The 15,194-nt window shown below is 47.6% G+C and overlaps 1 protein-coding gene across 3 annotated transcripts in view; it reads left to right on the top strand.

Annotated features, from left to right (window-relative positions):
* The window catches only part of cdh4 (cadherin 4, type 1, R-cadherin (retinal)), a 126,300-nt gene that overhangs the window by 42,934 nt on the left and 68,172 nt on the right, over positions 1–15,194 (top strand). For 2 of the 3 annotated variants that reach the window (XM_029826483.1, XM_029826484.1), the window contains exon 3: positions 11,381–11,404. The exons of the other annotated variant lie outside the window; for it this stretch is intronic. In XM_029826483.1, coding sequence (XP_029682343.1) covers positions 11,381–11,404 — 24 coding nt within the window. The remainder of the gene's footprint in view (positions 1–11,380; positions 11,405–15,194) is intronic. 3 annotated transcript variants of the gene reach the window in all.

Here is a 15,194-nt window from a genome sequence, read left to right on the forward strand (position 1 = left end):
TACAAAAAACTTTGGAGTTCTGCCCCTGAGTCTGAGGTTACGGCCTCTAATAAACCGCCCCTGGTAGTCAAGCTGGGAATTTGGGGAATTGGAGCGCACACCTCAAGCAGCCGACTTGTTTGGGATTGGAAACAACCACTTTAGTTTGCCTCACAGAAGTCCCGTCCCCGACCTCCTTGTAATGGAGAGGGTAAGAGTGTGTGTGTGTGTGTGTGTGTGTGTGTGTGTGTGTGTTGGGGGGGGGATTAACCTGAACCCACTGTGCAGCTGTTACCCACCTAGACGTTGCTGAACCATGTGGAATTGAGCATTGAGGCAAATTGATCTGTCTCACACTCACACACACACACACACACACACACACACTGTAGAATAACATAATAACCCCCCTGTTTATAAGCCGTTTCATTGTACTCGAATCGACTCGTTAGAGACACGACCATTGGAGCATTCAGATTTGTCGTGTCAATTTTTGATTGAGTTTCCAGTTGATTTATTTTCTTGGGGAAGGTGGAATCAATGGAAATCTCATTAAGGTAGCAGGTAAAGGTCACGGCAGATGTGTAAATGTACACCCCGGCGCTTCTTAATGTCGTTTTTTCCTTCTTTTCTCGTCAAAGGCACGCGGTTGAATTGCGTCCCGATCAAAGATTTAGTGAATACGTACCGTCGGCTATGAAAACTGTCTGTCACGGATCATTAATTAATACGATCCATCCGTGTGAAATAACAATCAATTTTAGCTGCAGTTTGAGTTTTAATGTTAAACACACAGCTGAGCTTTGACAACTCGTAGTAATGCGTCTAAACAATAATTTTTTAAGATAATAATGCGCTCATTCATGTTGACTCATGGGTGTGATTATGTTATTTATTGACCATAATAAATAAATAAAGTTGCTTATGGCCTCTAAACTGATTTTGAATTAGTCACAATTTCAAATATGTGGTATTTCCAACCCGCGTGCACTGTTTTCCTGCTTCATGTCCGATGATTCTCTCCAGCCGTCCTCTGTTTACCCTCATCGGGGGGAGGGGGCTTTCTCAAGGGAGAGAGGACACCCTGGACGGGTCACCAGTCCACCGAGGGGACATGTGCAGGACTGGGGCAGAGAGCAGGAGAAGACTGATAACTCTACAGAGAAGGACCCCCAAACTTTGATACCAGGCAGCTGCACTAATCATTTTGCCATGTCCAGTGCATTCTGGGCAAACTGTTGGATTGATAGTGACTAAGCCACCCGCACGTTGGCATTTATTAACTTGTTTTTAAAGCAAAATGGGCCGAGCAGTCTTGCAGTTGCTGCTCCTGGAGGCTCCTCGCTTTTGTCGAGTGCCTGAAAGTTGTCTGACAGATCCAAACAATCCAAACAATCCAAACACTCAGACTCGTACCTCCTCAAGGGCGAGTGTTTGCCCTCTGTTAGCCACTCTGTCCCACCATACTTTGCTTTAGTCACGGCGAAACTTGCTCTGTGGACTGCGGCAGCTGAGCACTGACCATTTGAACCGGGTCCAGTGACCCACCGTTGCTGGGTGCTTGATGGTGCACGAGAAGGGACGCTCGTGCACCATCGTGGGGTCCACACGGCCCGGATTACTGCCTGTTCCATTTGCCTTAATAGCAACACCCAGCATGCACCACTGATTATCTCCGTGGCTAAAAATACTGACCCTCTCCACGATGATGACATCAGTTATCCGCTGGAACCTTCCCACACGTGCGCCCTCACATGTGCCCCAACTCCCCCGTTTCTCACCTCCCTTATGCTTTTTACATGGATTTCAACCCCGGGGGCTTGATTTAGATGAAATGCCACTTTTAATGGAAAATGTGATGGAAGCTAAACAACAGCTCGCGATATTGCTTGCGTAAGTAGGAAGGCCAGTTCCATGGCGATATGAGCACAGGGGGCTGGTTTCTCCCTTGATTGTACTCTTTAGTAATTCATTGGGTCGCTGTGTGATATTAGTGCCAGCGAATGTAGCCCTCAGGCAGGCACCGCGCCTGAACGGGCTTCTGCAGGTCCAAACAGGCAGAGCAGGTGCGGGAAAGTCACGATAAATGCGTCGGCAGCTCTTCACAACCCGTTTCATCCCTTAATTGCTTGTATGTCACAAATGCGAAACAGGCAAGCTGGCAGTTTTTACACGGTTCAGCCCCCGAACGTCACCGCTGCAAAAAAAACAAAACATTTCCAGAAGCGCAGAAAATGATCCCGATGCGCCGCACATGCGCGTCTCAGCCTCAGAACTGTTTACAAGAATCTCTTCAATTTTGTTTACATCAGCTGCCATGCAGCAAGGGTTTCCATGGTAACTTGGGCCACCCAGAATTCCCATTTGCCTGCGTAGTAATTAATTTATTTCCATTGATCTTTGTACGCCCTGAGCTTTTCAGCGGGGTGGCCAGGAAGCCAGAAGCTGCATTGTGATTGAATGCGCAGTCTATCTTCACAAGCCATCGCAAACCAGCCCCCACCAGGGAGCATCTGGGCGCCCGCCAGACGGTGTTCTTTCATGCTGCAGCGGTAATGATTCATTTCATCACACGAGACACAAGCCGGTGGGATGCACGTTTGGTCGTCAGACTGCCGCCACTTCCTCGCCCGTGGTCACGTCGGCGGTGCTGGCGGCCTTTCTCACCCGGTGTTTGTCCGCCCTGTTGCCTGAGCCTCAACGGTGAGCGGCAATGGGACGCCATGTGACCACATCATCAAACATTGTCGCTAGCCGGCTGCTACATCAGCAGAAGTAAAGTGAAGTCACAAACGGGCAACATGCCGTCATTAGTAGCGCTAGTTGCCATGGTTCTGGCCTTACTTGCAGTGAATTTGCCATCGGCGTAGCTAGAATTAGCTTCATTAGCTCATTATAATGAGCGATTTTAAAATACAGGGAACGATTCTAAACATGGCTAAATATTTACATGTATTAGCTAATGATTTAATATGGGACTGCAAAAATATGACTTTTATTACTGTGGAAACCAATAATTGTGGTTAATTACATTTATGTGCGTCCTTTTCTTCATCTGCACTCTGCCATGGCGTCAGTGGGCGCCGCATATCGGAGAACATTTCTCTACGCCTCGTTTCAAGTATGGCCGGGGTTCATCATCAAGGGCAAGGGCAAGACAAGGGCATAAGAAGGATTCAAGCTTATTTGTGTGCCATCTTATTTTGATCAGCTGAGGGTTCCTTGCATGCTTCCTTCCTTCCTTCCCTCATGCACATCTGTGATTTCTAAGGGCAATTTTCCTGCAAAAGAAGGAAAACTGATGAATATAGGAGGGAAGCAAGAGTGCACCTCCATGTCTGCTGCAGTTAGAGAAGTGACTCGTAAGTTTAAAGCCCGGTGTTGTCATAGAAACAGATTTTTTTTCCCTTTGTGCTCCTGACAGACAGGTGGGCTCTTTGTGTGTGTGTGTGTGTGCGTGTGTGTGTGTGTGTGTGTGTGTGTGTGTGTGTGTGTATTCAAGGCTGATAATAAGGATAAAGATGTCATACTGGCATAAAGAAACGTCACCGTCCCCGAGTGCCGAGGTGGCGTTGGCCAGCGCTGCATTGTCCCGGGCGGCCCACCGAGGGTTCTGAAAGCTGTTCTTTGTGCCTGTCTTTTAATTGAATTTGAAGTGCGTTCCCCATAGGGCCCATTGGAGATAACACGCTGTGGAACCGGAGATGTGACGCTGTATTAACACGGTTCTGCGTTTGGCTGTTGATTATGAGACTTTGATGGGAGCGACTGAGCGGTGAGGAAGGAGGAGACAGGAAAAAGTCCAATGTCGCCTTATCACAATTCGGTCCTTGTAGCTGCACAATTATCTACTCAAAGAGAAGGATAATAAAACTCATTACTATTAGATCGGGATTAAAAGAGAGAATTGCTCTGTAATCCTCCTGCCGACCACTGTCACCGTCATTTTCCAGCATGTGATCAGCTCCAGAATCGTCCTGGCACCGTTTCCGTCCTGGGGTAATAGGTGGCGTTTTGTCTTGTTCAGCGTGATGTCAGCACGGCCCGCCATTGTAATTAAAACGTGCGTCACATCTTAAAACGTGCCCCCCCCCCCCCCCCCCCCCCCCCCCCCCCCATTATTAGACGAGCTGGGGCTGTTGTCTCCGCGACACTTGGAGGTGTGATTCACGTTCGTCCCGTCAGCTCACCAGAGAAAACATGTTTATTTTTGGTCACAGATTCGTTTAATGGGGCTGTCAAAACTGATGAAAATTAGAGGTGATGGCGCCAGCCGATAAGCCCCCCCGTTATTAGACGAGCTGGGGCTGTTGTTTGCCGGCTTTAGTTTAGCCAACACCATGAATTAATGCCTGTTTGCGGCTCGCCGGTGAGCGGAGAAAAGCACCGTAATACCGGCCAGTTCTGAGTGATTAAAGTTTGCTCACGAAAAACTTTCAGGAGCAACAAAAATATAATTTTTATTTTTAATGAAGGGCCAAAAACGTCTATAAGTGTTCAGTAGTACCGGGGTTATTCTTAAACCCATTTTGACCGACTATAGATTTTTACAGAACAGTAGTAATCTATCCAAGCTAGATGGGTAATTAACAAACAGCAATGGCATTTAATAGCAATTTCCTGTTTCTTTTAATGCACCATTAAGTTTCAAATTACCGGAAAGGTATCATTTTTACTTGGAAAAGCTTGAGGAATGGCTGCAGGCCCAGTTTTAGTTTGCATTTGCGGATTAAAAAATGTATAAATGAACTATGATGAGTCTATAAAAGCGCTTGTCCAGCTGAAACTGTGCCAACATGCTGCTGTGTGTGTGTGTGTGTGTGTGTGTGTGTGTGTGTGTGTGTGTGTGTGTGTGTGTGTGTGTTTAACCCAACGTGTGGTTTTATCCAGTCTGAGCAGAAGGTAAAAGCTAAAATAAGCAGCATTCAGATAGTTGACTTGATCTTCCGGAAAACATGGTTCATGTCATGTTTGACTTCTTTCACAATTACACAAGGAAAAGAAAAACAGGGGGAATTATCGACCTCTTCACGATCAATAACAGCAATGTTAGCGATTCACTCCTATTGTTTGTAATTGGGTACACTGGCTTTGCGCTACTGCTTTACAATTTGCGGCGCACACACACACACACACACACACTCAAAGCATGTGAAGAGGCCACAGACGTTGTAAAACCAAACACGCCTTTTCTCCTTTACAAGAGCGTTCTCAAGCATGTTCTCTGTCCACTTAGTGGCTCCTCGTATCTAAGTGCTCCGTTTGACCTTCTTGCTGCGCCCACAACTTAGACTTGTCACAAAACTTGATCCCGTCCTCCTCCTGCTCTCTGCCATTTTCCTTGAACCACATGCAAGGATAATGGCGTGGAGGCAAGCGTGAGCGCTGCTGCTGAGCCATTACACTAACGGGTGCAGAGATAAGCTCACCTTAGGCTTAGATGGGTTTGTTTTGTCCAAACGGTAACTTCAGATTCCAAATCCGTCCCTTTTCAAATCACCCTATAAATGTACTTCCACAATCTGTTACCTCAATGCTGCAAATTAAAATGGAAATGTGCTTAATCTCAGCTAATTCTGCTCTTTTCTTCTGTAAAATGTCCTGATGGCAGTCATTTATTTGCTTCTACCTGTCAGACTGTTCCTCTTTGAGGATGTCAGAATGAACCATTTTCCTGGGAGTAAATGGACCTCGGCCATTGTGACAGTTTTGTGCCAGTTTTCTTCGGGAAAATAAGCTGCTTCGAAACACAGCACACGGGCTCTGACAAAGCAGTTTCTACTGTAGATGTCGAGGCGTCTCATAATGTGCCTCCTGCACACGCATAATAGATCTGTAAGAGACCCAGGAGAGATTGTTAAAATAGCGCGGGAGGTTAGCTAAGACTAGCAGGCAAACGTTCCCATGTGGGAATCATCAAATATGTGCCTGAGGGATTGACGGCAGCCTTTAGCCGCCTCCTAATAGTCCGTCATTGGACAGATGCGACTGCTAAGATGAGTCCCAGGTGAGTACGAAATACTTCACAGTACCTGCTAGTTGTCAATAGCAGCCGGCAGAGATCTGAGGGAGGAGAGAGAGGTTGCTTGGCGAGGAGACAGCACTGCTCTTTGTAGCCCCTGATGGTTAAATGGGGTTGGAGGGGGTGTAGGAGGTGAAGTGGTTGATAGGCTGACACAGAAGAAATGCTGCAGAGGAGCTCGCGTTTTTCTGCATGCAAGCAGCATCGCCGAGAAAAGAAACGAGCCGCGTGAGGCCACAAAGTGCTCGTCAGCGTCCACTTTCCCCTCCATCATCTCTCTCTCCGAGTTCGCCTAAAGCATCTCTTGTCATCCCAGGCCTACACAGAGAGCCCCCCCACCCACCCCAGGGCCTTCCTGTGTCCTTTACCAGTCTTAATGGCAGCCATCTATTTAATTTAAGCTATAGTGGGAAATGCGATTAGTTTCAGTAGGCGGGAGAGAGAGAGAAATTTATGGAGAAAGAAAAAGGGTGGAGAAGCGTCTGATTCTGCCAATGAAGCCTCACGTGGAGGCACTTTAATGCTTCTTTCCATCGCTGCGCTCCACACAGTCAGCGGGATCACGCAGCAACGGGCGTGAGGTCAAAACAGGAACGACGACGCGAGGGTGTGCGTTCTGACCAGGAAACGGTGCTGAGCGACCCTGCGTGCAGCCAGGGACGCGTGTGTGACTGTTTGTGCGTGCGTTGTACCCACAGATTTGCGCGCGCCGCCGGCGTTCTGTGCGTTCACGTCTCTGCCTGAAACCCCTGCAGCACCTGCCAGCTCCTCCCTGCCTCCCACACCAGGGCTCTGCTTTTTAACTAAACATCTGGCTGTGTCAGCACCAGTTCATCACAGCGGGGACCCCCGCCCACCCTCTCCACGTCTGCATGTCGGAGAACAGCACTCGGAGAACAACCGCGCCACGCGTTGTGACTCACAGCGGTTCCGTCCCCATGAGTGAGGGCTGCACATGCATATTCATGTGGCGTTAATCGCGCCGCCCCGGTGGAAACTGCTACCTGTGACACGTCGGCAGAGCTTTCAGGCATGTAAACACCAAATGTGCCAAAAGGTCTCTACATGCATGATGTTTACATGCTAGCAGGCTGCAGAAATGAACTAGCTGCTACCTGGAGTGCATTAACATTAAGGTTGAGTCGCCCCCATTACGGTTTATAGCCTCCCGGGGAATCGCTGTTACTCATTTTAGCTCCGAGAAAAGTACAAAGCAGGATCAATTTGAGATTTATGGCCTGACAGAATATATTACACTGTTACGCTTGTGAGAAGAACAAGAGTGCTTTCTGTCCACCTGCTCCGTGTTGCTGGAAGTCATTGCTCTTAGACAGATTTCCCTCTGTGGGGGGGGTTTAGGGTTTAGAGGGGGTTTTCTGTTTGATTCTTGCCTCTTGAATATGATAATCAAACCTCTTTAACGGTTTTTACTGGGTGTAACTAAGCAGCGATTATTTTATCATGTCCCTGGTTGCTGACAGGAAGAACCGGTACCTTTGCCCGAGCCGCTCCAGCATCTTGTCTTGAAGCTTCTTTTTAATTGGTGGATGAGCTCCAAATGGGCTCTCTAAGGAGGATAACACTCTGTTAGCATCTGTGGCGTTCCCTCATAGACGGTGTCAGAGAGCCGTTGAGAAGCCGGTGCTGAGAACAACCACAACCTGAGGGTTTATTTACTCCACTGAAGTGCAAAAGTTCACCAAAACTTTCCGAGTCTCTGATTAGAAAAAAGATTAAATCATTAAACCGCTTGGAAATGAATGATGTTAGATGGGATCGGCCAAGTAAACTGCTGAAAAATAATGTCAAAGGTTAGAATCTCTGCGGTCGGAATGATGCTGCTTTTATCAGCTTCTTCACCCCCCCCCCCCCCCCCCCCCCACCCCCCCTTCATTCACTTTAGACCTCTTCAAGCTATTTTGAGCACATTTGCAGAAAGAAGTGCGACAATTCCCCCAGCGATTGTTCCAATTATGTAAATCTGACACAATATTTCTAACAGTGGTTCTTCTCTGTCAAGGAGATTTGTGTGTTTACAGCTAATCACGTGCGATGACCCGCCTCATGCACACGTCAGATGTTGAGGTGTGTCTGTTAGGACTAGACGATACGTTCCGCTCCAGCTCCAGAGCCCCGGGGGCTGGGGGGGGGCAGCTTCACACGAGCACAGACGTTCTGTGTGACAGGAGCCCTCTGCCGTTTTGAAATATTTATTCTGGCAAATGTGTTTATCACACTTGGAGAGAGGCGGCGAGATTTTGTAGCCCAGTGGGCGACGCACGTGACCTCTGATTGATGGAATCCTAAAGACCTCTCTCTTTTTTTTTTTGTTATTACACATTTAACGGACCGATCAAAGTGAATAATTACACTCAAACTATAGAAGAGAGTGTGAGAGCTGGCAGCATGAGTACAGTCTGGAGCGAGACGTTTTAAATAAATCAGGATGTGCTGAAGGGTCTCATTAACCATCCGGGGTTCTGCAGACGCGCCAGTTTTGCCGGCATGACAAGTGTTGCGCGGGTCACGTGATCACCGAAGCAGCACCAGCGGAGCATTTGCCTGGTTTGAAGTGCTGTTTGTCATTTGTGTCACGTCGCTCTAAACTGTCAAAGACGCACATGTGCGCATCCTGTTCAGTATATTTACTCCCACGCAGAGGCAAACAAGAACGTCCAGAGCTATTAAGCTCATTCAAAGCTGCCATCTTACCTCAGGCTGAGGTTTTAGGTGGCGTCGCCGCTAGTTACGGCACAAATGAACTATAAAACAAACACAGGAGCGGCTAAAAAGATATGATATTTCAGCGCTGAGCAAAAGTGAATTTTTCCTTCTTGAAAGCAGCGCGGCAATCATCCCTGAGTGTGTGTGTGTGTGTGTGTGTGTGTGTGTGTGTGTGTGTGTGTGTGCCCGTAGAATAACACGTCAGGGGCAAACGCAGCAGATGGTGTTAAAAACTAAAATGGGTATTTAGGAAGTGAGAGCACGTTTTAAATACACGTCTGTCTAATACACAACCTCTCTGGGCGCTGGTCACGGTTTCTATGTGGCGTTTAGAGTGTGGACGGCACGATAGCTCGCTCCACGAGGGCCCTATTACCAGCAAACGTTAATGCCCCGTGTCATTGTGCTTCCATTCACTCACTTTAGTGCAGTAATTAATCAAAATAAACATACAGCTCTTGACAATAAGGCTTTTATATTCAGTACTAATCAGACAACTCATTAGGCAGTAATGAGCCGACTCTGCCTGCTCTTGTCGTGTTTGGGGGGAAGTTGCCACATGGGGAGAAGTGTTTCGTGCATGTGCGTGTGTGTGTTGGAAGAGTAGAAATAAACACGGGTGTGCCCACACACACACACACACTCACACACACAGGAACAGCCGGCACTCCTGTAGTCCCTCTCCAATTATGGCAGCATCTCACCCGGGAAGAAGCCCACTTACCCAGCATTCACTTTATGAATAATTGATTGTTTGTGCCAGTGTTGTATTTGTAAACATACGTTTGCTCTGTGATTAATAGTTTTCCAGACATACTCATTTGTTCAATTTGATTAGACTCTCAAATGTATTATTTATTAGGTGAAAATGCTCTGCTGTTATTAGTCATCAGGAGGGCAACGGGAGCGTTTGGCAAACGGCCCAATGTGAACGCGGTTTACGTTGAGTGTGTAATAAATAAGCCGGCGAGGTGTTTGTTTTTCCTCTTTTTGCTGTGTAATTATGTCCGCAAGTGCAAGTTTGCCTTTCACTTAAAGAGAGACACCACGGCTTCATTTGCCCCCCCCCCCGAAGGTCGCAGAGGGAAGTTACTTTGCTGCCTTCTACGAGGCCACATATGCAAACGTTCATATGCAATCGAGCTGTGTTTCCGTGCAGAGAGACAGAGCTCGTCGGTCATGGAAGCATCAACACGCACCATCCTGCTAACAAACGCCATCAGTATCACCCCTTCACTTACATTAGCACTCTTCCCAAACATCTATTCAGCTCGCCAAACTTAAGAGAGGTCACAGAAAAACTATTTTCCTCATTCTCACCCCAACCAAATCAACTCTGACGGGAGGGCAACGCATCCAGACCCTGATGCAAACGCCCTGTCCTGCAACTCTGGGAAAAACCCTGATGGAGCTGTTTCATCATCGGTGTTTGCGGCCGCGTCTCTGACTGTTTGTGCATCGTGGCGCCGCCACGCTCCTCGGGAGTTCTAGCAGGCCGAGCACACAGAGAGAGAGAGAGAGAGAATTGCTGCGGCGCTCTGCACCATATGCCAAATAAGAGCCTGTCTGCCAATTTGTGAGGGATATGGGCAACTGCTAGCAAGGCTGAATTCTTGACAGAGGGAGATGAATAATTTAAGATGTGGGGAGCGAAGTTCTTTATATATGAAGAGGAGGAACGGAGACAGTTGGGCTGTCTGGGCAGAATAGCTCTCATTTAGAAAGAAATGTGGCTCTTAAACAAGTCAAAGCTTTTCAAAAGGGTTTGAATGCATTTAGAGCAAAGAATGCCCCTGTTACTATCAGCCTGTGTGTCGGATTCAAAGCAGGAAGGTCAGCGTATTCATATTTAATGGTACGCTCAAAACTGTGACTTTGAACCACAGAGAACAGGAAAATACTTTGCACAGCGCTCAAAGCACAAGTGGCACCGTTTTTGTCATGACTGCAAACGAGAGTCCAGGCTCTGCTTCTGCAGGCGGCCCCGCTGCGGCCTGACAGGCTCCGCCCCCAAAGCCCTGATTCACTCATGCAGAGCTGATGTTTGCTTGCATGTCCTCTGCAGTTTCACTTCATTTCCATCTTCTGGGGTGGTCGGAGTGGAGCGGCTGAAGAAAAACAGGCAGGAAATATGCACCAATATCAACGCAGAGATCACCAACATTTCTATTTTCAGTGACAAATCATTCAAATTTGAGGACTTGTGAATAGAGAAATCCTTGCAGTAAAACTTCTGAACACCTCGGAGGACCCGAGGTCAGGGAACCAGCAGAACGGCGTTCCGCTCTTCCTGTCATCCAGCTGTGGCGCCAGTGTTGGTTGGCGTATTTATGCGTGTGCTGCTATTCTCCTGCGTCTGGAAGATCACAACGAGCGTTTGGCGACATTGATAAATCCTGCCGCTCGAGGCAATGACAAGATGTAAAAGAGAGAAAACAAAGTGCATCCTTGGTTGAACGGCGCCGCCGGGATAATCAGCAGAGACGAATGTGAATGATTACACAGATGTGACAGAGAGATAGTCCTCTGTACGTGTGTTAGCGTCCAGATAGTCCCTCTGGCCTCGTTTAGCATTAGCAGTAGCGCGCCACTTTTCCCAGTCCGTCATGATCTACTAACCCCCCCCCCCCACTTGTCTCCCTCTCTCTGTTGCAGATTCCACCCTGTCCAGCGAGCGTGGTAAGAACCAAAGTCGCACTCTCTCCTCATTAAGAGCGTTCTGCGCTGTCACCAGCAGCCGATTGGCCGTTTGCACTAATTTGGAAGGAACCATTCTCTAATGCTGATCTTGGGGGGGGGGGGGGGGCACAAACATCACCGGCACCGCCAGGAAGGTACTTTACCGCGGCAACGCTCTGCGTGTCACGACCAATGTTGAAAGTAGGAGGGATGGAGTAGAACGCAATAATGAGAGCAGCATGCGCAGACCCATGTGGCCAATCAGAATATTGAGTTTGGCACATCTTCCCTGCACGCCTTTTACCTCCACCCACTTACTCAATTTACCCCCTTTTGACTCGCGCTTTTCAATAAGAAGCCAATAAGGAATATCGCCTTCCAGCTTTATTGGAACACTTCTCCACGGAGGAGAGGTTTCCCTCTAAAGCTGCGCGTCTTCTCGGTTTATTTACACGTCCTGTACTCGCTCAGAAGAACCTCACAGTGGCATCAAGCAAACATCTCCTCAGGTCTATTTTTATGTGTGGAATCCACTGGGGAAAGCTTCAATGATTTTTTTTTTCTTCTTTATTGTCCAAAAGGCAAATATTTGGCGCTCCATGAGACGTTAGCGCCGCATCACAGCCGCCGTCTTCACGGCTGAGTGACTCCTGTTGGTGGAAACGTTGCCAATGAATGAATAAATAACACAGTTAAAATAGATTCCAATAGTTGAGAGATGAGGGGCAGAGCAGGAGGAACCTCCGTTTTATGTCCAGAATGTGGCCAATTTGTCCCAGTGCCCACTGGATTGAACCCAGGACATGTCCTCGACGGCCCCCCCACCAGCTCGTTCTGACGTTCCCGATGCCGGAAGTGTGAAAGACTCACCTGGAGCATGAACGGAGAATCCCACTGCATTCTGAACCCGTTTTCGGTTTTGTTTTTTTTTCTTACGTTGTGATTTTTAAAACAGATTTTGACGAGTTCTGGATCCTGATTCTGATCTCTGTGAGGCTGTTTTGCTTCAGTCAAGCGCTCCAGGATAATTAGACCTTGCTGGTAAAACAGCATTGATCCTCTTAAATGGGCTTCTGAAAGCCTTTTGCCTCTTTTGTATCAGTAAGTTCTTGATCCTCCCAGGAATAATTTTTAAAACCGTGATGTGAAAACTTTATCTTTTCTCCAGAGGTGGATATTCGTCCCCGAGTCCTTCAGTTTGACCCGTTTCCTCTCCCTTTAAAAGCCTGGTTTCTGTCCTCTCGCGCACCTCTTCTCCTTTTCCGTACTGCTGAGTAGTCACATAATGGGAACGATTCTCTACAATGAAAGGCAGAAAAAACGGAAGCGTGGATGTGAAAAAAGGATTAAAAGCAGATGAGTGAGAGAAGGCGGCGTCGGGGCAAGGTCTGCGTGCCCTTGCTAGCTTACTCCCTGCATTGCACCATCCAGGACACCTTGATTTGCCTGGTGTGCATATTTGTTATTGGTGCAAAACGAACACATGCCTGCGGTGCAACGACAGCCGGCAGAGGCCTCTCCACCTGCCTCCCGGAGGCTCTTCTGCTGGACCCTTGGAGTTCTGTGATAGGACTCTTCAGCAGGAAGTGGACGCCACCGCCTCCTCTTCTCGCTTAATTGACTGTACCTGAAGCGAGGGGGAAGGTGTAATTGTGATAAGAGAAAACGCTCCGCTCGACTGACTTTCAGGTTCTTATCTATAGTCTCCGGATTGATTATGGTTTTTCTGCCAACTTTGCAAATTGTTCAAGCGCATCGAGCGCCCCGAAAAAGCTCCACGACCGTCTGGGCCAAATGCAGAGCCTGCACACAGTGAAGAGACGTGGGTACTGCTGATTAGCCTCCTGCTGTATGTTCTCCTTAATCTCCAAAGGCCTGATAATTTATTTATGTAAAGCTCTCACTGCTATATCAGAGAAAAGGGAAAATGGAGACGCAGGATCTCCTCAAATCTAATTAACAATTAACTGCTTTATTAGAGCACAATAGTTATTTTCACTTCCATAAATCACTTTCCTTTTAAACAACACTTGAATCTGAAGTTTGAGACTAATTGGTTTCATGTTATTAACAGAAAGAGGCGCCGGAATAGGATCAAAGAGCTTGGTTAGCTTATCTCGTTAGATGTGGCTCAGGTGGTAGCTGATAAGTGATCGCCTCACTGATGCAAAGGATGCCGGGTCGATTCAGCATAGGAAAGTGTCCTTGACCACAATCCCAATGACAATTTTTGGCTGTATCGTTAGAATGCAGGTCAGTGGGTTAGCGTCTTTGGGTTAACCTCTGTGGGTTAGCCTCTGTGGGTTAGCCTCTGTCACCAGTGTATGATGAATCAGATTCAGGTTTAAAAGAGTTCTGAAAATATTTCCATCACTCATAATTTATTTTTTTATAGAACGACAGTGCTGGATTAACAATTCTTGCGTATACAGACAGCTAAAGTTTAGAGCAATTATTAGCTTGGAGCCAAACTTTCTTTTTTAAAAAAGCACACGGTGAGAGAGCTTTAAAGGTCAAGAGTTTTTCTCTTTCTGCAGTGTTTAATACCTTTCCTCCCATCAAATGCTCCCGCCAAACTGAAAATTAGCTGTTTACTCAAAACCTGTATAATTCAGCTGTTGTCTTTAGGGGATTCTTCTGCATCAGAGGCCAGTTGGTCGCAAATGTACCAGCATGCTGGTGAACCCCCCCCCCAGAACCAGTGACTTGCTCCCCGAGTGCAGCTCCAACCTCTTTCCCCCTACTTCACATTTGTAAGCACAAATCCCAAACGTGCTACTGCAGGAGGAATAAAATAATGGACCCAACAGGCCGTCTGTGCAGTATGAAAGGTCAGCATTTCTGTGATTGATGAGAATGGAGGGGGGGGGGGAAAAGGCCAGAACAAACGACTGCCGCTCCACAGCTTTGCTTTCGCCTTTTTTTTTCCTTTTTTTTTTGCCCAGATAAAAGCGAAAACCTTAATCACAAATCGGCACTAGAACTGGACAAACCCCAACTGTTTGTCAGGACCTGGTTCAAGAGGTTCGACCGGAATGCTTTATTCAACCAGGTTAAACTGCTTGTTGGCTACAAGCACAATAAAGGATGGACTCGAACCAAACCACGTCCCGGAGCGTAGAGAGCATCTCAGAGGAGGGAGACGAGCCACAGTGCCTCAGCTCGCTGGGTCCAGGCGTGCTGAAGCACTGTATCCTAGTTCTTCGGTGTTCCTCATGGCGTTTATGCTAACGCTAGCTCATACTCATGTCCTTATTACTGCTACAGATCTTTCCTCTACACCTTGTTGACTTGTATGAAGGTTCCTGGAGGCTTCACTCGGGTTTAGGCTCAAATTTTAGCTCATCGCTGCTTCTTGTTTGCAACCAGCTCCTGAATCCAAGTTAGTTTTCTATGTCAACTGGACTGGGTTTCTTCTCTTTGACATTTCGCCTTCTATCCAGAAGGCTTCTTCAGTTCTGAAATCGCTGAGGAGAGAGCTTGAAAATATATAGCCCCTGTGGACCATCTGCATGCTAATGATCTGGGTGGTCACCTGAGAGTTGTTAGCAGGGTCGTTGGTCGGGTCGTTCACCTAGTTTCCTGAATATTTGCGTGCACGCTTCCAACCAGAGGCAGGCTGATTACACCTTGTCCTCAGTGTTACTTCTGTGCCAGATTGCTCTAATGTTCTGTACGGTCTCCCTCCCCCTCGAGCCTCCCTCACCCCCCTCTCTGGTTTTGAGTCGTGGTTGGAGCTGAGAGAGCAGCTAATGGACTGTGAAATGTTTCCAATGCTACAGCAACAACA

Source organism: Takifugu rubripes, chromosome 19 (assembly GCF_901000725.2).
Source record: "Takifugu rubripes chromosome 19, fTakRub1.2, whole genome shotgun sequence".
Classification (NCBI taxonomy): domain Eukaryota; kingdom Metazoa; phylum Chordata; class Actinopteri; order Tetraodontiformes; family Tetraodontidae; genus Takifugu; species Takifugu rubripes.